General features: G+C 36.6%; 1 protein-coding gene across 1 annotated transcript; it reads left to right on the top strand.

The window, feature by feature from the left end:
• The first annotated feature begins 312 nt into the window (after positions 1-312).
• Positions 313-25,362, top strand: LOC107797246 (bark storage protein A). The gene is made up of 5 exons (XM_075251190.1): positions 313-657; positions 779-846; positions 975-1,130; positions 2,102-2,353; positions 24,845-25,362. The coding sequence occupies exons 1-5, from the start codon at positions 438-440 to the stop codon at positions 25,199-25,201; spliced, it is 1,053 nt and encodes a 350-aa protein (XP_075107291.1). The 5' UTR covers positions 313-437; the 3' UTR covers positions 25,202-25,362.
• Positions 25,363-25,551: the final 189 nt, after the last annotated feature.

Here is a 25,551-nt window from a genome sequence, read left to right as displayed (position 1 = left end):
GATGAAGGATGTTCAGTTGAACACACTTCACTCTATATGGCTACGCCAGTGGATAGAATTATATATACAGTTCAACTATAGTACCAATATTTAATACTCCTTCTGTCCTAATTTATGTGACGGTGTTTAAATAAGACTTTTGAAGCTTTTGGTTCTAAAACAAGTCATGGCGAGTATGGCTATAAATCATCTCATACTATATAAGGTCAAAATGAGAAACTTAAAGTTACATAGATTTTTTCTAAATACAGCAATGTGACAAAAGGAGTATAAAATAAGAAACTGGGATATTGATAGGATAATACTAGTGTTGCAATACAAAATTCAAAGATAAAAACGTAGAGGAGCTGTCTTGATGCGACATGTAATTATAAATACATAGGGTTGTTTAGCTTCCCTTCTCAACCTTCAATTCTCTTCTAACCCCTTCTCCCAATATGGCAGTTTCCAAACTTTTTCTTGCACTGTTTCTTGTTTTCATGGTACTAACCCTAGAAGAAGCAAATGGTGCAGCAACTGGAAAGACGAAAAAATTAATTGATATGGCTAACAGAAGAGGACCTTACTTGGGATTGATCATTCCTAACCTGTTTGAGATGAATCCTCTTCTTCATCACCCTAGTTACAAACCTACTAACCTTACCATTGACTATGCAGGTAACATAATATAAAACCATATATACTAGTTAATTAATCAATGTTCTACAACGCAAAACCTTAAAAATAAGTTTCTTTTATTCACTTGCTTATTGATTGTTTCCTTCTTTAATCATGGAAGGGAGGAGATTTCGGTTTGGATATATTGATAACCAGCCTGTTGTTCTTGTTATGACTGGACTTGCCATGGTATGTATTTTCTATTTCCTTTTTCATGTGATATTAATTACTCCTTATAAGTAATATATATGGATTTGAAGTTGTACGAAGGACGTACGTTCTAATTTTGAGCTTTTAAATTTTCTTTTTGCATTCAGCTAAATGCAGGCATAACAACACAACTGTTGCTAGCGTTGTTCAAGATTAAAGGTGTGGTGCACTATGGAATTGCAGGAAATGCAAATCCATCTCTCCATATTGGAGATGTTGCTATTCCTCAGTACTGGGCACATACTGCTCTTTGGAATTGGCAGGTTTTTAGCTACTTTTCCATACATTTTAATGGAGTTATTGTCACAATACACACACACACACAAAAACGTCTATTTCCAAAAAAAAAAAGAAAAAAAAAAAGTGCTTCTTTGAACAAATTAAAGTCAAGCAATCTTATCTCCATTACAAGTAACTTTTAACTATATATGTCAAAGATTGGGATAGCAAAAATATACTCATCAAAGTTCCTGTTTTTCGAAGCTTCTAAAATTAGTCTATTGTGAAAAGTATTTTTTGTTTGAATTGCTTTTTGAAAAATAGTCGTTTGTGTTTTTGGCAAATCAATTTAGAAAAATACTTTTACTTATATTAGAGCAACAATTTTGTGTTTGACCAAGTCTTTCAAAAGTGCTTTCGGAGAGAAATCTTCTAAAAAATAACTTATGCAACTCTAAAAATGTATTTTTGTACTTTTTTTTTACCTAAAAGCTTGACTAAACACTTAAAATCTCTAAAATAAACACTTTTTTAACCCAAAAAAAAAACCTTTGACTTTCCACAAACTTGGTCAAATAACTTATAAGTTGTAGAAAAAAAGTTAACGTTCTTGAACCAAATTATTGACCAAGCTCCAGCAGTTTTCGTAGAAGTTACGTTCTTGCATGAATTTTCTGAACAAACGGACCAGTGTTTGTTGTGTTAATATATTTGATACAAAATTAGTTTTGATTCACGGGTACCTCCCAACACCATCTCCTCAAATAAAACTGATAAATTAAGCTACGTCATTTTCATGTTAAAATTGAAGATAAAAAAAAAGGTTTAATTTTAAGTTACTCTTATCGGAATTATGCAAAATAAAAATAACAACAATGATAGAAGAACATTTTTTAAAAAAAATAGAAGAACATTTAAGTTAAAATAGAAAAAAATAATCTTTTGTTCTTAAATCCATTTTATTACTGCTGAATTTGACAAAAGGCAAACTTATATAAAAAAAAAAAAACTGCAGAGATATGGAGATGGCCCTCAGAATGAACTACCCCTTGAAGTAAATGGAGACTACACGAGAGATATTGGATACTTGAAAATTTCCGAATACTCAGTGAATGTGACAAATTGCAACTCACATAACAATCTTCTTAACAACGTTTGGTACCAACCTGAAGAAGTATTCCCTGTATTTGGCACTCCTGAGGAAAGACAACATATCTTTTGGGTCCCTGTTGACCCTCGTTACTTTGCAATCGCCGAAAAGCTCAAGGTAAACTATACTTCCTAACCACTTACTATTTGGAGGGTTAAATAATTTTTTTTAAGTGTAACCTTTTAACTATTTTAAAATATTAATTATTGTGATTTATAGTAATATTTAATTTTAAATATATAAATTTTATTTTAAAAATTTAAGGATTGTATGCCCGTCACACCGAAAGTTAAAATGTTTGATCCTCGTAACCTGAATTGTGTCATGTAAAGTGGACGGATGGATCGCATATTTTTTAAAAATCTAAAGTATTTACAATATCAAGTTGTAGTGGAGTATGTCGTACGATAATATAATTGAAATATTTTGATGGCCGTAATAATTAGTTGTGAGGGTCATAATACACGTTTTAAATTGCGTGGTTCAAGATTATTTTTCAGATTGAAAACTAGCCGTTATATAGAACGCGCCCCACGCGCAATTCACATCTCCAACTTCTGAACATATCACATGGCAGTTCACGCGCCGACGGGATCCATTCGGCGAGTGCTATCCATCCCACCCACCACCGACTTGATACCAACACTTTATCGGAACAACAGTTGTACCTAGTTGTTTTGGATTAGTTCTTAGCTTTCATGCTTATCCTTAGATTAGATATAGATTTAGAGTTATCCTTTTAGTTCATACTTATCATTCAGTTAGTTAGCTTTAGATAGTGTTTTGATTTGAATAAGTCTCCTAATTCAAGGAGTACTTTTAGGAAGACTTGTATTTAAACTTAGCTTGGCATTTAATATACATACAGTTTTCCATCATATTCTTAAGTGTTCATATGGTATCTGAGCCTATACAACTCTAACGAGCACGATCCAATTTTTTTTCTTCTTTCCAATGACGAAAGATGGAAACACTACTAGAATTGTCAATGTCGACAACACTACCAGCACCACAACTATCATCCAATTCAACCATGCTTCCCAACTACTTATCAAATTTAGTGGCAGTCACAATTTTGCCACTTGGAAAGCTCAGTTCTCCATGCTTATGCACGACCATGATCTCTATGGTCACCTTGATGGGTCTACCCTGATTCCCACACCGACCACTACTTTTGGCACCAATACAACTCATAATCCTGCTTATACGCTTTGGTTTGGTTCCGTCAGGATCAACTCATCCAGAACGCTCTTATGGCGTCTGTTGACCCTACCATTGCTTCCACAGTTGTTGCTGCCAACACATCCAAACATGCTTGGGACTCCTTGCACACTGCTTATGCAAACAAGTCCCAGACTCGGATTTTCAGCCTTCATGACCAACTTGCACGAATCACAAAAGACAACATTCCTATTACCAAGTACCTCCAGCGTATTCGGTCCCTCTCTGATGAACTTGCCACTGCAGGTGCTCCGGTCACTAACTCTGAACTTATCGTCAAGATTCTTAGTGGACTTGGCCCTGAGTTTCGTGAGATATCTGCTGCCATACGAGCATGTGACACCACCGTCACCTATGAGGAATTGTATGAAAAATTGCTCGATCACGAGCTCTTTATCCGACATGAGGATGCTAAGAAAACTCTCAGTCCTATCACAGCGACAGTTGCTACCCACAACAAACAGACCAACACTGCCCACAATCGCAACAATCGCCGCCAATCCTATAACAACACCTCCCAACCATGGCGACAAAATACTCGCTCCAATTCATCCACCCAGTGGCAACCTCAAAACAATAACCCCGTGGGTGTTATTCGTTGCCAATTATGCAACAAGATTGGTCATATTGCAAATGTATGCCGATCCAAGTCACATAATCATTTTGAGGCCAAAGACAATTATATCACAGGCTTCAACACTACTGTCGACCCATGGATAGTGGACTCGGGTGCCACCCACCATGTCACAACCGAACCTCATAACCTACAACCATATCACGGCAACGAGGATGTCTCCATGGGTGATGGTAACAAAATTCTCATCTCACATATTGGCTCTACTCGGTTAAATACATCAAATAATGTTTTAAGCTAACTCACACTCTATGTGCTCCAGCTATCAAACGAAAGTTTCTGTTTCTAAATTTTGTCGGGACAATCTAACATCTGTTGAATTCTTTCCTTTTTCTTTTCTTGTGAAGGATCTGAAAACGCGAACCCCGCTGGCACGAGGCCGGACCAAAAATGGACTGTATGAGTGGCCCAAAATACATCCACAAGCTCACACAATCCCTGACCACTTGGCACCAAAGATTGGGTCACCCGCATTCTAGAGTTCTTGCATATGTCATGAATAAATTCTCGCTCCCATTTGTTGAGCAAGACAAGTTTCTTTATTGTAATTCTTGTCTGTCTAATAAAGCCCATCGGCATCTGTTTCACACATTAACTCTGGAAAGCTCTAAACCTCTTCAAATTATTTTCAGTGATTTATGGGGACCCTCTCCTAATGCTGTATTCTAGCCCGGGCCCGGGCCTAAATGGGCCAAACGGGCCGGGCCTAACGAGCCTGGGCTTAGCGGGCCTGGGCTCTGGCGGTCCCGGGCTTCGTGGGCTCAAGTGGTGGAACCGGCCCGTGACGGGCCTAAGCCCATATGGTCCTGGGCTAAACGGGCTGGGCTCGTGGGCTTAGCGGGCCTAACGGGTTTTTTTATTTCCGTACTTTTTTTTAATTTAAGGAAATTTCTTGTAAACCATATCATGGCTATATAAAAAAATATATATGTAGAAATCTAATTATTAAAGTGGTTGACGAAAAAGTAAAATAACAAAACAATAGTATATATATTCCAAACCAATGTTCGTTTTTTAGGTCATAATATTTGCCAGGGAAAAATTACCCCAATACAAAGATCAATTGATTTTGCCTCAAAATTTCCTGATGTTATTACTGACAGGACTCAATTGCAAAGATTTTTAGGAAGTTTGAATTATATATCCCCTTTCTACAAAAGTTTATCACGAGATCTAGCTCCTCTATACGATAGGCTGAAAAAGGATCATAGGCAGCCTTGGACTGACCAGCATACTGCGTTAGTCAAAAGTATTAAACAGCGTGTTAAATTTTTACCTTGTTTAACCCTTGCTAATCCTACTTGGCAAAAGGTTATCGAGACAGATGCGTCTAGCGTTGGCTATGGAGGGATTTTAAAACAAGTAAATCCCAACAATAAGAGTGAATACCTGATAAGATTTCACTCTGGTAAATGGACCGAAGCCCAGAAGAAATATGCTACTGTGGCTCATGAAATGTTAACAATTGTTAAATGTGTTCTAAAATTTCAAGACGACTTGTATAACCAAAAGTTTTTGATAAAAACTGATGCTCAATCTGTTAAATATATGTTTGACAAAGATTTTAAGCACGATGCTTCTAAACTAATATTTGCTAGATGGCAGGCTCTGCTGGCGCCTTTCGATTTTGAAATACAATACAAAAGAGGAATTGATAAATTTTCTTGTAGTATATATTGTATGTTATGTGTATGTTATGTATATATATTACCTTATATATTTTCTTGTAGTATATATTGTATGTTATGTATATATATTATAGCTTATAAATAATTGCAAGTTAAAGACAAAAAAATATTGCAAAAAGATATTCAAGGGCATGTCTTATAATTTTTATTACCAAAAATGACATATCTTTCTTAGTCTTCCTCCCCCCAATGGAATGAGCACAACAAGGTACTAATACCACCATTAAAAGGGAAAAAACTAAAAGAAGATGTGCATATATTACCTTATATATTTTCTTGTAGTATATATTGTATGTTATGTATATATATTATAGCTTATAAATAATTGCAAGTTAAAGACAAAAAAATATTGCAAAAAGATATTCAAGGGCATGTCTTATAATTTTTATTACCAAAAATGGTATATCTTTCTTAGTCTTCCTCCCCCCAATGGAATGAGCACAACAAGGTACTAATACCACCATTAAAAGGGAAAAAAACTAAAAGAAGATATGCCAAAAAGTACAAGGTACACCATAATCTACATTGTATCTCTAACAAATTTTATAAATCCTTCAAGGTTCGGAGGAGGTTGCGTTGGTGGTGGTGGAAAAGAAGCTTGTTCATCACCACTTCCGGGCGAAGCAGCATCCTCCGCTAGTTCTGCCATCATTTCATCATAAGCTTCATCTACCGCCGGTTGTGATTCCGCAATTCCAAAGTTTCTTCTTTCCGAGCGGATCCAATCTCTGAAAAGTACAGATTTTTCCAAGCTCTCCCTCATTGACGCTCTATGATAACCTATTTGAAGTCTTGCTTGACTGAAAGCGCTCTCTGATGCAACAGTTGAAGCTTGAATAGATAAAATATCCCGAGCCATCCTTGCAAGAACCGGAAAATATTTTTCCCTTGCCTTCCACCATTCCAAAAGATCAAAAGTGTCGTATGGATTCTCCTTTTCAAGTCCCTGCGACAAATAAACTTGAAGTTCATTTAGATGTGAAGTTTCATCATAATTATCACCTTGAGAACCCCTGAACTCCATCCAAGATTTAAGTGCTTTTAAGCCCGCAGCTCTTTTAGACGATTGTGAACTAGACGAAGTAAGGGTTGGAACATTTGGCCTAGCATGCTCTAACGCAAGTTGATAATCATTATAAATTGTTTGAGCATTAATTTTAATTGAGGCTTTTGCATCTGCAAGTGTAGCAAATTCCTCATTTGAAAGATCTAAAGCTTTATAAATATTTGAGTACAAAAAATGAGGACCTCCTAATTTCATTGTAGGATTTAACATTGCAGCAACACCATAAATAGGAGGATAGGGAAAAAATATTTTTTAAACTTTTCTTTCATTGCATTTATAGCAAGTTGATAAATTTCCCCACCCTCCGAAAATTCAACAAACAAATCACATAGTGCTGCAATATAAACTAAACAGTTTGAAATAGTAGGATAATATTGCCCAGAAAATGCATTTGTAGCAATTTGAAAATGTTCTAAAAAATCTATAAGAATTTTAACATTCGTCCAATCTTGAGTAGTAAGCATTTCATCATCATCCTCACCACTCACCCGAGCATTAAACGTTGCATTAATTGGGTTTCTATATTCATATGCAACTACTAAACTTTCGTGCATATAATTTCATTTAGTCGGGCAAGGTTTAGGAACCTTTCTTTCTCTAAGGCCATATTCATCACATTTTTTAAAATATTCTCTTAGTCTACTTCTACGGTTTGAATAAAAAATCCAATTAAGAGCCATTTAACCTTTTCAATTTATAAATTTAAAATTCGCATACCATCACGGACAATTAAATGATAAATATGACAAATACATCTAACATGAAATATATTCCTAAATGCGGGATTTAGTGTTGTTGTAAGTATGCTTATAGCACTAATATTACTAGAAGCATTATCCATAGAAATTGCCATTATTTTATCTCTAAAGCAAAAATATCTACAAATATCTGCAACAGTGTTAGCTATAAACTTACCTGTGTGACATGAATTAATTATTCTATACGCAATAATGCGTTTTTGCATTGTCCACTCCTCATCTATCCAATGACTTGTAACAGTTAGATAATCACAATCATTACCACTTCTACCAATATCAGTAGTAATAGAAATTCGATTACTTATATGAGTAAATAAATACCGCAAATATTGTTCATATTCATGTTTATATTTATAAATATCGCTCTTAACTGTTGCGCGAGGCCAACCTTTATAAGTAGGATTAAAAACTCTTCTAATATAATGCACCCAATTAGGATTAGAGGGAAAAGAATAGGGTAAGCACATAACGGTAACCATCTTTGCTAATTCTTCACGATCTCTATTTGGATCGTAATATAAAATACCTCCGGTCACAGTGTTAATTCCTGGTTGAACTAGATTTGAACCTGTACTAGGGTTAACATCAGAATCTACATGTGTTCCCTCTAGCTGCGCGTTCATTTGTAAATATCTAGTTTTACCTCTAGGGTGTGTTTTTATGTGCCTAGTCAAACTACCCGTGCCGCTACGGTCTCCAGTATATTTATGCGCCAGTAATTTCCCACATGTTATACACTTAACCTTATTTTGTTCTCTTACTTGAGTAAAAAAATTCCAAACTAATGATGTTTCTAGGCGTTTAGGAGGTTGTCTATTAAAACTAGGGGTTTCTACAGGTGGGTCGGGCGTTACATCAGTTGGGTTATTAAAAGAATGAGGGGGTATTTATAGTTGAGAATTGGGAAAAAGTGTAATTATATAAAGTTTGGGGTTAAAATAAAGTTTGGGGGTCAAATGGCTATTTTCTAAACATCCAAACGGTCAAAATTGCAACCCAAACGACTACTTTTTAAATTTTGACCGTTGGAATTTTTTTAAAATTTTTTTTTTAAAAAAAAAAAATTAGCCGCTAGGCCGGCCCAAGCCCGCCAGCCGGTCCCGGGCTCGTGGACTTTCTAGGAAAAACCGGCCCGCCACGGGCTTTAAAGACCCGTTAAGACCGGCCCACCAGGACCGGCCCACCAGGCCCGTAAGGCCCGTTAGGACCGCGGGCCCGGTCCGGTCTGGTTCAGGCCCGGCCCACCATATAGTCTTACCCTCTCCTATGTTATTTGTTGATAAAAAACTATATTACTGTATTTTTGTTGATCAATACACAAAATACACTTGGCTCTACACACTTAAAAATAAATCTGAAGTCGGAGACATTTTTCAAAAATTTCATCCTTTGATAGAAAAACATTTCGATATCAAAATTCTATCGCTTTATACTGATGTTGTAGGAGAGTATAAAAGTCTTGACCCTTATCTCTCGCTTCACGGTATCGAACACCTTTCCACTCCACCGTATACACCTCAAAGAGTTGCTCTTGCTGAGCACAAGCATCGTCACATTATTGAGACTGCACGAACACTCTTACATGAGGCGTCTCTCCCATCACTTTTTTTGTCCTTTGCCTGTCACCATGCGGTCTATCTCATTAACCGATCCCTACCACACTTAAATAATATTTCTCCTTCTGAAAAATTATTTGGCAGAACACCTGACTATGCTTCTCTAAGAATTTTTGGGTGTTTATGTTATTCATGGCTTAAACCATACTCTAAAAATAAACTTGAACAAAAATCCACCCCATGTGTTTATCTCGGTTTTTCATTGTCCCATCACTGCCACCAATACTTTGATCCAATCTCATCAAAAATCTATTTATCCCGTGATGTGCATTTTGTTGAAAATAACTTTCCTTTCAAAACTTTGTTCTCTAATATTACAATTCAAAAAAGCACCTGGAATGGACAACTAGTGCATTTTCTAATACACTCAATCTCACCTCTAATGTTTCTAATATTTTAGACTTGCCCCCCCCCCCCCACTTTGAAATACCATCTCATGTGGCAGAACCCCAAACCTAAACGACATCTTCTTCCCCAAACCAAATTGACCCATCCTCATCCTCCATTTCCGGCGTGCCAGTGGCAGAAGCAAATTCGGACTCTTCCAAGACTTCAACTCCAGGTAATCCTCTAACTCCTTCTTCTTCTATAATTCCCATTAACCAGGAGTCTCTTTGCCCATGCCCATCTTCTACGACCACTACACCGCCAAACCCCAACCCACCTATAAATTCATCATCTTCTACATCTAAACCTTCACAAATCTCTCCCCACTTTGAGTGTATCACTGCAGACATCCCCAATCCAAACCTATGGCACCTCCTCCTACTGTTTCTATTCGAACCAGCGGGAACTAAGCGGCACCACCAGTCGAACCCATACTTTCCCGTTGCCCTTCCCCTCCCACTCGTATTATCACCCGTTCACAGAATAACATTCAAAAACCAAAGCAAATTTTTGACTATCTTGCTCATTTAGAAACCTCACTTGTACCACATACCTTCAAACAAGACGAGAAACACCCTGAGTGGGGAATAGCTATGAAATCAGAATTTGATGCTTTGCTAAATAACCGTACTTGGGAACTAGTTCTAAATGATCCTTCTAAAAATGTTGTTTCATGTAAGTGGCTTTTCAGGATTAAGAGGAAAGCAGATGGTTCGGTTGATCGCTACAAAGCGAAACTAATTGCAAAAGGATTTACTCAGAGGCCAGGTGTTGATTTTCACTCGACTTTCAGTTTGGTAGTCAAACCCACCACTGTCCGAATCATTCTTGTTGATGCTCTCCGATTTCACTGGCCTCTTCGTCAACTTGACGTCAACAATGCATTTCTTCAAGGTGATCTTGAAGAGGAGGTTTACATGATGCAACCTCCGGGGTTTACTTGTGCCAACAACCTGAATCACATCTGTAAGTTGCGCAAGGCAATTTATGGCCTGAAGCAAGCACCTCGGGCTTGGTACAATGCACTCAAAGGACATCTTTTGTACATGGGATTTGTCAAGACTGAATCGGACAAATTCATTAGGATCAGCAACGTTGGTGTCATGTTCATTCTGGTATATGTTGATGACATCATCGTCACTGGCAGCAATCTTATCACTGTGAATGAGGTTATAGCTTCCCTTGCTTCTCACTTCACAATTAAAGATTTTGGAAACCTTCATTACTTTCTTGGTGTTGAGGTGATTCGCAGTTCTGATGACATTATTCTATCTCAAGCAAATTATATCAATGAAATTCTAAGTGCAGAATTGATGTCTGATTGTAAAAGTGCCAGAACACTAATGAGTAACTTCGACTTACTCAAACTCAATGATGGGGCTGACCTTACAGATGCAACTCGCTATCGCCGAGTCCTAGGCAAACTTCAATATATGTCCTTTACAAGGCCAAACATTTCTTATGCGGTCAATAAACTGTCCCAATTTATGCAATCACCATCAGACCTACATTGGAAAGCTGTGAAACGTGTTCTAAGGTATCTTCGTGGTACAATCCAATTTGGCCTCCGTGTATCCCCAAATTGTGATTTTAATCTGCACATGTATTCTGATACCGACTGGGCTGGAGATCTTACTGACAGATCCTCCACAACTGGCTATATTCTGTTTCTTGATCGTAACCCCATCAGTTGGTCTTCAAAAAAGCAAAAAATTGTTGCTCGCTCATCAACTGAAGCTGAATATATAGTTGTTGTCAACGCTCTTGTTGAATTGTTATGGGTGAAAAACCTATTGTTTGAGATGAAGCTTCCCATCAAAGATACACCCACAATCTACTGTGACAACATTTGTGTCACTTGCCTAAGCGAGAATTCGGGCCTTCACAGTCGCATGAAGCATGTTGAGGTGGACTTTCACTTTGTGCGCAACCATGTTCAACAAAAGGGGGTTCAAGTTGTTCATGTTCATTCTGCTGACCAACTAGCTGATATGCTCACCAAGCCTCTTGCCAAACCAGCCTTTGACCGAAATTTGTTCAAGTTAGTGTTAGTTACACATCGCATAACTTGAGGGGGGCGTGTCGGAACAACAGTTGTACCTAGTTGTTTTGGATTAGTTCTTAGCTTTCATGCTTATCCTTAGATTAGATATAGATTTAGAGTTATCCTTTTAGTTCATACTTATCATTCAGTTAGTTGGCTAAACTGAGCTTGGCATTCAATACACATACAGTTTTCCATCATATTGTTGAGTGTTCATACACTTTCGTTCAGTAACTACAAGATATCAATCCTCAAGCAGCTCAATCGGAAGGAAGACGCATCAATAACACTGCTCCCTACCTGACTTTTAATACCCCCATCGATAATTCCGCCCCTTCTACTTCGACTATGGCTGCTAGAGCACCTCATACGCAAACAAGACCAAAATTACAGCCCCTCCTCCACAGCAAACAAGACCTAGAATTTCACCAGCCAAACAGACAACAAAGATGGGGAAACCAGCTATAATTTTCTCTCGCAAAGATTATTTCGAAATCCTAGCATCCGACTGTAGATTCACAATTTTGGGTAAATTTACTTCCACTATGCCTAAGATTGAAGTTATTAGAAACTTTTTCATTACCCAAATCCCCTTCAAAGCTACCGTTAAGATTACCCATGTGGATTCCAAGCATATATACATTGATGTGGATAATCTATATGATTATAATTTGGTATACTTTAGAAGATCCATTGATATAGGGGAATATCACTTGAAACTTTTGAAATGGACACCTGATTTTGTTCCTGGTGAAGAAACCCCAATATCCCCTATTTGGGTAGTTATGCCTATGCTACCTTGGCATTGTTCTCACTGGAAGGCAGCGAATCAGATTGTCGAACAAATAGGTGTGTTGTTATCATTAGACAAAGCTACTATGATCAAAACAAGAGGTTGTGAAACCAAAGCTAGAGTAGAAGTTAACTTGACCAAAGCTTTACTGGATAGTGTTTGGGTTGGTTACGATGATGGAGATGAGGACGGTTACTGGCAACCTCTGAAATATGAGGGAGTACTAGACTATTGTCAATATTGCAAACATCAAGGCCACAAGGAAGTCCAGTGCAGAATTAAATCAAGAGATATTTCCATCAATACCAAAACAGATGAGGAGAGATATGGACAAGGAAATTCCACGGAGCAATGAGAAATTGGCAAATATAAAGCAGAATGCAGTCAACACCATGACAAAAATGCATCAGGTAAGGAACAAGGTGCAACTAGCCAGCAAGCTCAAGTTAACGAAGAGGAACAATGGCAGACTCAACCTATGAGGAACAATGGAAAAGGTAAGATGGTTATGCAGGGAGGATCCAAAACAAATCCGAACAAGCAACAACCAAATTTCAAGAACCAAAATAGAAACAAACTTATCATACAAAGATATGTACCAAAGACTTTGGAGCTAGAGGAACACAATCAGATCATAACTCTACCTAAAGCAAATGAAAAAAATATTCCTGCTTGTGAGGAAACTAACTCTAATCCTGTCCATGGAGAAGATGTCACACCAAACTCAGAAGCGGAGGAACAGAGCAGATCTACAATTACTCCTGAGAAAGTTGATGAAACTGGAGGTTCTATGGAGATACAAATTATAAAAACTATTGAGAAATTTGAAAATCAGTATATGGACACTATTCCATCTACAACCATAGAGAACAGTATGAAGGATATAATTGTGTCTAGTCGCCCTATCTCTACTCAAGATACCAGTAGGGACATAGTTGAGCAAGTACCTGAATCACCTAGTAATTTTCAAATGCAGAACAGAGGTGATGATATAAAGGATATCCCTGGATAAATTCCTATGGAGATTGATTTCTAGAACAAGGAGATTCGAACTACCATGATCCAAGAGAAACCTACTGATATAATACCAAATCTTGATAATGTCCAAAATAAGGCTCACATGAATCGTAGCAGTACTGCCTCTGATGCTATACAATGCAATAACAACTCTATCCAATGTAATAGGCTAGACCAAAACTAAACCAGCCAAGATACTTTACCAGCTCACAGTGAAGACAACCCACTAAGCTCCAGAGCTAGAAAAAGAGCTAAGAAAAAGAAAAAAATGTAGGAGTTAGCTTTAAATATGCAAGGAAACTATCCAGATTCTAGTCAGGGATTACAACTATATGTGGAACTACATGGAGGACAAGTAACCAATGAAATTTTTCCTGATAAGAACCTGGCAGAAGATACAGGACAGAACGGTTGAAGAGGATGAGATTGGGTACGACAGTGAACAACAAGTTTCAATTGCAAGCTCGGAGGAAACTACTGAAGTTCTTAACCAGACTCCTGGCCCTCAAAGGGAAGATCAGGAAATTCAAAAAGAAATCAACAAAGTTGTTCAACAAGGGAATTTATCACCAAGAAGTTTCAAAAATAAGAATACAACCAAAATCAAAGATCTTCCAAAAAGATCCCAAAGAATCTCAAAAAAGAAGTATCAATGATCAGTGTCCTAAATTGGAATATTAGAGGGATGAAATCCCAAGCTGCTACTGAGAGGGTCACTTCACTTATTAAAAGACACAAAATCTCCTTATTGGCTATTCAAGAACCATTTGTGGGAGAATCCAACATCAACCGCTATATCAGGGGTTTTGGCATGGCAGATTGCTTTTCCAATACAAATAACAAGATATGGCTCTTCTGGAATAGTGATATCAATTGTGAAATTTTGAAGAATGAAGAACAAATTATCAATTGCAAGATTATGCATAATACTATTGATTCACCCATGTACATTTCTATTGTGTATGCTAAATCTACTATCAATGAGAGGGAAGAGTTATGGGATGAAATGGGAAATTTTGCTGTTTCAGGTGTAGTTCCATGGGCAGTTTGTGGAGACTTTAATACCATCACAACTCAAGAGGAGAAGAAAGGAGGCAATCCTTTTAACATAAGAGAAAGTATGCCTTTCATTACATGTTTGGATGATTGTATGCTTGTGGATGCATGATACACCGGAAACAACTTCACTTGGTGTCATAACCATAAAAAGAAGTATAATAAGATTTGGAAGAGGTTGGATAGACTCTTGATAAACAATGAATGGGAGGAGTTGTTCCATATATAAAATGTACAACATCTTGCTAGAATTGGATCTGATCATTGTCCACTTCTCCTTCAATTCAAGCTAAGAGATGAGGATCACCCCAAGTACTTCAGATATTTAGAATTTTGGATTGAACAAGAGAGATTCAAAGATATAGTCAAACAAACTTGGAATACACATATAGAAGAAAGTGCTTGCTGGAAAGTTCAACAAAAGCTTAAAGCAGTTAGCAAAGCTTTAAGCCAATGGTCTAAGGCTGTTATTGGAAATATTTTTAATGTGGCAAAGAACATGGAAAGCAAGATTGATGAGAAAGAACAGAAATCCAGATAGATGACAATGATACAGATAGGATTGAGATTAACAAGCTCAAGGCGGAATATATTATACACATGAAGAAGGTGAATTCTTTATGGAGACAAAAAGCTCACTTAAAATGGAATCTTGAAGGGGATAGCAACTCTAGCTATTTCCAAAAAATGATAAAAGGTAGAAGGAAAAGACTTTACTTACATAGAATTAAAGGGGAGGGCAACCAATGGATTGAGGGGGAAGATGATATATCGGAAGCTGCTATTGATTATTATGAAAAATATCTTCTCTCAAGAATATCAGAGAACTGATTTACGATTCATTGATAGAATTCCAAAGCTTATTTCTGATGAGGACAACAATTTCTTAATGAATACTCCAACTATGGATGAAGCTAAACAGACAGTATTTGACATTAATCCGAGTAGTGCAGGGGGTTCAGATGGCTTCAATGGAAGATTTTTCCAACATAATTGGAATATTATTGGGGAAGACATTTATCATATGATTCTAGAAGTGATAAATGGAAGAGAGATAAGCAAATTTATAGCACATACTTGTCTTATTTTGATACCTAAAGTTGATAATCCTCAATCTTTCTCTGATCTCAGACCTATAAGTCTCAGCAACGTAACCCAAAAAATTATTAGTAAACTCCTGAACAATAGACTCTCTAGACTGTTGCCTAATATTATATCTCATAATCAGAGTGGATTCATCAGAGGGAGAGCCGTTGTGGAGAATATTCTCTTGGCACAAGAAATTGTCAGTGGGATCAACCAGAAGCAAACAGGAAATAATGTAGTCATCAAACTGGATATGAATAAAGCTTATGACAGGTTATCATGGACTTTCTTATGTGGAGTTATGAGGAAAATGGGTTTCTCCGAACAATGGATCCATACAGTTTGGAATCTTATAGCTAATATTTGGTATTCCATTATCATAAATGGAAAGAGGCATGGTTTCTTTAAATCAGAAAGAGAGCTGAAGCAAGGGGATTCTTTGTCCCCATCCTTATTTATTATTGCAGCTGAGGCTATTTCTAGAGCTCTGAATACATTGCATGACAATGAAGATTTCATAGGATTCTCTATGCACAAGAAAGGCTCCCAGATTAATCATTTGGCCTATGCAGATGATCTTATCATTTTCACCTCTGGTAATATTAGGTCCCTGAAAATGATTAAGAACATTTTAACAGATTATGAAAAATCATCGGGATAGAAGGTGAATTCAAAGAAAAGTTGTTATCTTGTGGGATAGACTTGTACTGAGGAAAGGATTAGAATTATTAAACGACACCTAAGATTTAAAAGGGAATATTTTCCTTTTGAATATTTAGGTTGCCCAATTTATTATGGAAGGAAAAAGATCTAATATTTTTCTGGGATGATTTCCAAAATTATTCAAAGAATCACAAATTGGCAAGGACAATTCCTCTCTGTCGGAGGCAAAGCCATATTGATCAAACATGTTCTCTCGGCTATTCCTATGCATCTTCTTTCTATTTTCCACCCCCCAAAGGCTGTATTTAAAACTCTTGAGAAATATTTTGCAAATTACTTTTAGGGACAATAGGAAGGTAATACAAAATACCATTGGGTAACATGGAATAAGCTATGCTACCCACTGAGGAGGGAGGATTCGGCTTCAGGAAGTTATACGACATCTCCAGATCTTTTATAGCTAAATTGTGGTGCCTATTCAGGACACAACATTCTCTGTGGTCTTCTTTTCTTAAGGTTAAATATTGTAGTAGATTACATCCAGTTGCTAGAAAAGGAAAAGCCAAGCAATCTGGACCTTGGAGAAGTTTGATGGATATCAAAAAAGACAAAGAGCATAATATTTTATGGAGGATCCAAAGGGGCAATTCTTCTTTCCTTTGGGATAACTGGACGGGTTTGGGAGCCATTGCTAATATTTGTAATTGTGATGTACCCCATAAAGTCATAGTAGCGGAGTTCATATCTGGCAATAAATGGGACATTGCTAAGCTATCCCGGTGCTTGCCACATCATCTAACCAAACATATCAAAGGGATCAAATTTGACATATCACATGGATCTGATCAGGCAATATGGACTGAGTCCACTGATGGAGAATTTACGTGCTCATCTGCTTGGAATATTTTGAGACAGAAACAAGGCATTACTTTTGTTAACAAAAACCTCTGGCACAATGTTATTCCTTTTAAAATTTCTTTCTTCAATTGGAAGTTATTAAATAATAGACTCCCTACTGATGATAATATCAAGAAGCTTGGTTACTTTTATCCCTCTAGATGTGACTGTTGTGATAATCCTACGAGTGAGGATGTGGAACATATTTTCAGAAAAAGCAATCTCAGCAAGAATATTTGGAATGCCTTTAGAAATCAATTTGGAATTAATGACTCTGGAGGAGAAATTAGACATTCCATACTAGGATGGTGGTTTGCTAACTTTCAGAATCATATCCCAAAACTTATGCTATAGGTTATTCCCCTTCTAATTAATTGGCATATCTGGAAGGCAAGGTGCAGGAAAAAGTATGATCAAGAAATAATCTACATCCCTAAGGTAGCACATTCCATTTGCCATGATGCCACTATAATCATTCACAAACAGTTTAGCCAGATTGATGTAGCCTCCAATTGGAAGAAACTCTTGTCCATTTGTGAAACGGCTAAGCCAAAGCTGAATATCATTCGTGCCACATGGAAACTCTCTCAGCCTGGTATGTTTAAACTTAATATTGATGGATGCTCTAAAGGTAATTCAGGTAAAAGTGGTGGTGGAGGCGTTATTAGGGGACACCAAGGGGAGGTGATAGCTGCATTTGCAACTCCTTTTGGTATCCAGACTAATAATGCTGCAGAATCACTAGCTTTATTTGTTGGCCTTAAATGGTGCAAGGATCAAAGAATTGACAAGATCTGTGTCGAATTAGATTCCTTGTTGGTGGTCAACTGGATTAATGGGAAGATAAAACCTCCTTGGAATTTAAGACACAACGTAGAGGAAATTCAAAAAATATGATAAACTTTGAGGCATTCCACGTCACATATTGCTATAGAGAGGCTAATAGGGTCGCAGATGCACTGGCTAAAGAAGGATCAGAAAGAACCAGTACTAAATGGTATTTCTGTGCTTATGAACTTCTAAGTCAAGCTAGAGGTCTATGCTTTATGGATAAGGATCAATTAGCAAGCTTCAGAATAAGAGCCTCCAAAACTATAATGACTAAGTTAACTATTTTGTTGATTTTTGTCCTAGGCGTAGCATTAACATGCACTATGGGGAGGACTTTTTTGTTGTCTAATGTATACTCTCCACCTTGTTTTACATTTCATAGCATCAGATTTTTGCAAGCTTATTTTAAAGAGTTGGGTATGTCCAATTCTTTTTTATATTCTGAGGAGGTTAGGTTTTATGTCCCCCTCCTTCATATCTTTAGCTTTTGGTTATTAATCTACATGGTAGGGGTCGATGCCAAACCCCCCATCATTACAAGACGGCTTATATATAGAAAAAAAGGCAAAAACAAGACATTTAGCGTTTGTTATTTCGTTGTAGCGTAGAAAAAATCTGAAAGGATTTTGTATTCGTTAATATTAGAGAGTAATGAAAAAGAGAAAGCCCTTATGGGGCTTGATTAGTCTTTAATGCATGATAAATACTTTAGTTGACTAACTAACCCCACCCCCACCCCTACCCTCAAACACCTGTAAGATAGTTTGTTATTGGCAAGTTGGAAGTGGGATTCTTCCCACATCGGAAGAAAGAAGTTCCGTGCCTGTTATGTGAAACATCCCAGGACCGACTTTACTCGTACCGTGCCTGTTAGCCTCGGAACTGATCATTATGAAATAGCACATAACAGGCACGAGATTGACTCAACAGGCACGAGATTGACTCAATAGGCACGAGACTGACTCAACAGGCACGAAATTGACTCAACAGGCACGAGATCCTAAAGTTAATTATTTTTAAGAGAAAAATCAAATTTATTTGAATTTTAAATTCAAAATTCGAATAAATAGTCGTGTCTGTTTGTGAAACAAGACATCTTTTCTGAAAGGGCCTGTTGGTTGCCTATAAATACACAAGAATTCCAACGAAATGGAATAGAAAATCACAAGTGTTATTGCAGGCTTTGTTGTATCCTGAAGAGAATTGTTTTGTATTTTCCCTAAAGTAGTATACAGGCGATAACTCTTTAAGGACATTCGATTTTCATGCCTCAAAGCCAATTTTGATTATTATTTTCTAACAATCTTAAAGAGTTATACTGCTATGGACAAATTGATGTCTGTTGTTGAGAATCCGAAGGAGTTCATCAAACTTGATCGCTTTGATGGAATGAACTTTACCCGTTGGAGAGACAAGATGATATTCTTGTTGTCCGCTCTCAATATCTACTATGTTCTTGATTCTGCCTTGCCTTCGATGCAAAAGCCCACATCAGAAGATTCTGACGTAGTCAAGGAAGAAAGGAAGAAACGAGAACATGATGAACTGTTGTGTCGCGGCCATATTATGAATACTTTGACAGATCGACTCTATGATCTTTACTGCAATCTGAAGTCGCCAAGAGAGATTCGGACTGCTCTACAAACTGCATACCAGAATGAAAAATGAGGTATTGACAAATTCCTGGCTCTACAGTACTTTGAATTTAAAATATTTGATACTAGGCCTATAATGGATCAGATTCATGAACTGCAAATCTTAGTATCAAAACTAAGTGATCTTGAAGTTAAAATTCCTGATGCACTTCAAATAGGTGCTATTCTTTCGAAATTACCTTCCTCTTGGAATGACTATAGAAAGAAAATCCTACATTCTATGGATAAAATGACTGTGGAACAATTTCGTACTCACATTCAAATTGAAAGTGAGACTCGTGCTCGTGATGCTATTAGTCAGTCTTCGAGTTCCGCAGTAAATTTTGTCAGTCAAAATGATTCAGGAAGTGGGAACAAACATCTGAAAGTTTCCAAAAAGTCTTCTTTTAAAAAGAGAAAGAACTTTAGTTGTCATCATTGTGGAAAGAAAGGCCATATGATTCGGGACTGCAGATATAGAAAGGCAGGAATAAATTTCAATGCAGGCAATACCGAAAAGTCTGGAAAGATTAAAAAATCTGGAAATTCTGAAAAGGCAAACGTAGTGGAAAATTCTGCCCAAGGACAGGTTGCCATGGTTTCCGCAATGCAAATTGGTATGGTCACAGAGTTGAATGTGGCTACCGCTGCTACAAATACTCAAGACTGGTGGCTAGATTCGGGTGCTACTATTCATGTCTGTTATAACAAGAAGATGTTCAAGACATATGCAGAAGTGCAGGATTCTGAACAAGTCTTGATGGGAAACCATGTTGCGGCAGATGTTGCTGGAAAAGGAAGTATTGAGATTAACTTCACATCTGGCCAGAAGTTAACGTTACTGAATGTGTATCATGTTCCTGATATGAAGAAAAACTTAATGTCCACTGCTTTGCTGTCAAAGAAAGGCGTCAAGATAGTTATTGAGTCTGATCATGTAATAGTGTCTAAGAATGGAGTTTTTGTTGGAAAAGGCTATAACTGTAACGGCATGTTCAAATTGAGTATTAATGAAATAAATTATGTTTCTGCTTACATCGTTGAGTCTGATTCTTGTTTATGGCATGCTAGACTAGGACATTTAAATTTTGGCTCCTTGAATTATATGTCCAAAAATGGTTATATCTCATGTAAAACTCAACATATAAAATGTGAAATTTGCATACAAGCAAAGATGACTAAGAAACTATTTCGTAAAGTTGAAAGATCCACAGAACTATTAGATTTAATACATTCAGACTTGTGTGAATTAAATGGAGAATTAACTAGAGGAGGCAAAAGATATTTTATTACTTTTATAGACGACTTCTCTAGATTTACATATGTTTACCTACTTAGAACTAAGGACGAAGCTTTTCAAAAGTTTAAAGAATACAAGTCTGTTGTGGAAAATCAAAGGAGTAGGAAAATTAAAACTATTCGAAGTGATAGAGGCGGAGAATATTTTCCTAACGAATTTAATAAGTTCTGTGAAGAGCATGGCCTAATACATCAAATGAGTGCCCCTTATACTCCTCAACAAAATGGGTTAGCGGAAAGAAAAAATAGAACTTTGGTGGATATGGTTAATGCTATATTACTTAATGCACATCTGCCACATAATTTATGGGGTGAAGCACTACTAACTGCATGTTATATTTTAAATAGATTACCTTCAAAAAGTATGCATATTTCGCCTTATGAGCTTTGGAATGGTAGAAAACCAAATTTAAATTATTTTAAAGTGTGGGGGTGTATATCCTATTATAGAGTACCTGACCATCAAAGAACAAAATTGGGTCCTAGAGGAATTAAAAGTGTTTTTGTAGGATATGCACAACACTCCAAAGCTTATAGACTGCTAGATCTAGAATCTAATGTCATTATAGAATCTATACATGTTGAATTTATTGAAAATAGATTTATAAATGACAATGTTGATGAAATGACTGAAATAAATGGAAAACGTATTGATGCTAATAAATTGTCACTTTCTGAAATAATTAAAACTAAGGAAAGAAGTGATGATATGCAGATAGAACCAAGGAAAAGCCAAAGAATAAGAAAAGAAAAATATCTTGGTTCTGATTTTATTTCTTCACAATCTATAGTATTTCTTGTTGAAGGAGATAGGACAAACGTTTGTAATCAAATTTCAATTGTATTAAATGTTGAAGAAGACCCAAAGACGTTTCAAGAAGCAATGTCTTCTAGAGACGCTGCTTTTTGGAAAGAGGCCATTAATGATGAAATGGACTCAATTATATCCAACAACACTTGGGTTTTGGTTGATCTTCCTCTTGGATCAAAACCTATAGGTTGTAAGCGGGTCTTTAGGAGAAAGTACAATACAGATGGTTCTGTCCAAACCTTCAAAGCAAGATTAGTTGAAAAAGGTTTCACTCAAAAGGAAGGCATAGACTATTTTGATACATATGCTCCTGTTGCAAGAATAACATCCATTAGAGTCCTTTTATTATTGGCCTCTATCTATGATCTTTACGTACATCAAATGAATGTTAAAACAGTCTTTTTAAATGGGAACCTTAGTGAAGAAATATATATGCAACAACCTGAAGGTTTTGTTCTTCCGGGAAACGAGAAGAAAGTTTGTAAATTGATAAAGTCTCTTTATGGTCTTAAACAAGCGCCTAAACAGTGGCATGAAAGATTTGATAGTGTAATACTATCAACCGGATTCGTACATAATAATGCAGACAAGTGCATTTACTCTAAATTTACAAAAGAATATGGAGTAATAATTTATTTATATGTCGATGACATGCTGATTTTGGTACGAATCTACAAGGAATTACCGAGACCAAGAAGTATCTAACCTCGGTTTTTAAAATTAAGGATTTAAATGAAGTTGATACTATTTTGGGAATCAAGGTCAAAAGAGATAACAAGCAAGTGACTTTGTCACAAGCACATTATATAGATAAAATTCTTACTAAATTCAGTCATTTAGGAATAAAGGGGTATAATACTCCTTATGATTCTAGTGTTAAGCTAACTGCAAATATTGGAAGAGCAGTAGCACAGTTGGAGTATGCAAGTACGATAGGTAGTATGATGTATGCAATGCATTGCACTAGACCCGACATTACATTTGATGTTTGTAAACTTTCAAGGTTTACCAGTAATCCAGGTAATGATCATTGGAAAGCAATAAGTAGAGTACTTGGATATTTAAAATATACAAAGCACTTAGGCATTTACAATAATGGTTTTCCTAATGTATTAGAGGGATATTCTGATGCAAGTTGGATTACAAGTGTTAATGATAATAAATCCACATCAGGATGGATATTTACTCTAGGCGGTGGAGCCATTAGTTGGGCATCCAAGAAACAAACATGTATTTCCCATTCTACTATGGAATCTGAATTTATTGCATTAGCAGCTGCTGGAAAAGAAGCAGAATGGCTGAGGAATATGTTACTTGATATAAAGTTGTGGCCACAACCTATGCCAGCCATTTCCATATTCTGTGATAGTGAGACTACAATGTGTGTTGCTCACAATAAAATATATAATGGGAAATCGAGACATATAAGCTTGAGACATGCTTATATAAGAGAATTAATTACAAATGGAGCTATAGCTATAATATATGTGAGATCAAATAAGAATTTGGCTGATCCACTTACGAAGCCATTAGGTAGAGATGTAGTACAACAAACTTGTGGAGGGATGGGGCTGAGACCCTTAAATTAAATACAAGGAATAGGAACCCCACTTTGAGTTAGTATACACTCTAACAATATAAGTTCAATGGGTAATAACAAGTTACTTGTATTGTTTAAGCACTGATCTCCTCTTTAGGAGCCCTAATTCTATTGTACTACTTACTGTTATATGAGGAGTTGAGGAGTTGTTAAATGCTTGTTATAACAGGGGCATAAAGACAAACTCCAAAGTGCATATTGTTACATGAAGAGGTTGATTAATCTTAATGGAATTATTAATGTCTGGAGTAACAGGGACATAGAAACTAATTCCACCTATATGAATATTGAAGTGGTGCCGCTTCTAGCAGAATTTAAAGGGTTGATCTTGTAAATATTCATGAATTCAGGATGAGCACATTGTCGTAAACGTGCTAAAGCGAATACTGGATTTTCTAAGCTACTAGATAACGCTGTGTGTGTGGTACTTTCAGTTTTGGCACAAGGATTTATGGTTCAAATCTTAAGATACCATTAACTTCGTCAAAACTTTAATATACTTACACTAAAGGAAAGTTCAAATCTGTAAAGATACTTTCAATTATTCACAAGTGTTATGAAGTGAAATAATAAACTAGTGGGGGATTGTAAGATAGTTTGTTATTGGCAAGTTGGAAGTGGGATTCTTCCCACATCGGAAGAAAGAAGTTCCGTGCCTGTTATGTGAAACACCCCGGGACCGACCTTACTCGTACCGTGCCTGTCAGCCTCGGAACTGACCATTATGAAATAGCACATAACAGGCACGAGATTGACTCAACAGGCACGAGATTGACTCAATAGACACGAGACTGACTCAACAGGCACGAAATTGACTCAACAGGCACGAGATCCTAAAGTTAATTATTTTTAACAGAAAAATCAAATTTATTTGAATTTTAAATTCAAAATTCGAATAAATAGTCGTGTCTGTTTGTGAAACAAGACATCTTTTCTGAAAGGGTCTGTTGGTTGCATATAAATACACAAGAATTCCAACGAAATGGAATAGAAAATCACAAATGTTATTGCAGGCTTTGTTGTATCTTGAAGAGAATTGTTTTGTATTTTTCCTAAATTAGTATACAGACGATAACTCTTTAAGGACAGTCGATTTTCACGCCTCAAAGCCAATTTTGATTATTATTTTCTAACAACACCGACGTCCCTCCTCTCAATATATTGGAAATAATTATTATTGATGTCATTTTTTTCTAGGTATATTAGATACATTTGAAGTGGACGTAAAGATATATAACCCTATTTCATCTTATATACTAACTCGTGTCTGCAATAATTAAGATACTCCATCCGTCTCAAATTATGTTACTTTACATGAACTTTGACAAATATTTAAAAAAATATTTTTTAACTATATTGACATGACAATTGCAATTTACAGTATTTCTCCTACAGTTTTTAAGTGTTTATATTTTATTTTAAAAATATTGTGTTGATCTAATCCACTAATTAGTGAAATTAACACTCTAAGACATATTGCAATGTAATGTTTATGTAAACTATATAGGGATTGAAACTACAAGAGTGTATAGACGCAAAAACATGCTTGAGTCATACACCAAAGGTAGCAAGAGTACACAGAGGAACAAGTGCAAGCATATACTTAGACAATGCAGCATACAGGAGCTTCATCTACAACAAATTTGATGTGAGCCCTGTGGAAATGGAAAGTGCAGCAGTGGCTCTCATTTGCTACCAGCAGAAGACACCTTACATCGTTATCCGTGCCCTCTCCGACTTGGCCGGCGGCGGCGACTCCGAGAACGAGGCCGCCACCTTCATCACCCTTGCTGCTAACAACTCTGTTGAAGTTGTCGTGCAATTCATCAAGCAGTTGTCTTTGACCAAATATCAAGATGCCTGAGTTTGGAATTAATTATTCCGCATGCAGTTAATAATGCTCATTATTCATCCTCAGATGAGCAGTAGTTTGATGAAAGTTAAGTTTAACTTTTTTAAAACGTGTACTAGTACGTTACATTCCCAAATAATGGAAACCTTATGCACTGTGCTTAAACCCAAAAATGTCGCCGTTCGGTTGGTAGAATATGCAGATTATTTTATTCCACGTTTGGTTATAGCTATTAGTGAGTTTCGAGAATTATTTCATACTAAAATGTTGATTAGTTATCATGTATAGAAGGTGAATAGCTTATCAAATGAGATATTCAGCTTTTGTTCGACAAAAAACCACTTCTAACGACAAAGTCCACC

Source organism: Nicotiana tabacum, chromosome 1 (genome assembly GCF_000715075.1).
Source record: "Nicotiana tabacum cultivar K326 chromosome 1, ASM71507v2, whole genome shotgun sequence".
Taxonomy (NCBI): Eukaryota; Viridiplantae; Streptophyta; class Magnoliopsida; order Solanales; family Solanaceae; genus Nicotiana; species Nicotiana tabacum.
Note: the sequence above shows the minus strand (reverse complement) of the source record. Positions and strands in the feature narration are given on the sequence as shown.

Excerpts from the sequence above, each read along its gene's own strand:
- LOC107797246 (XM_075251190.1), top strand. The coding sequence starts at position 438 with ATGGCAGTTTCCAAACTTTTTCTTGCACTGTTTCTTGTTTTCATGGTA. Across the intron at positions 658-778 it reads CCTTACCATTGACTATGCAG|GGAGGAGATTTCGGTTTGGA; the intron begins GTAACATAATAT and ends TAATCATGGAAG. Across the intron at positions 847-974 it reads TTATGACTGGACTTGCCATG|CTAAATGCAGGCATAACAAC; the intron begins GTATGTATTTTC and ends TTTTGCATTCAG.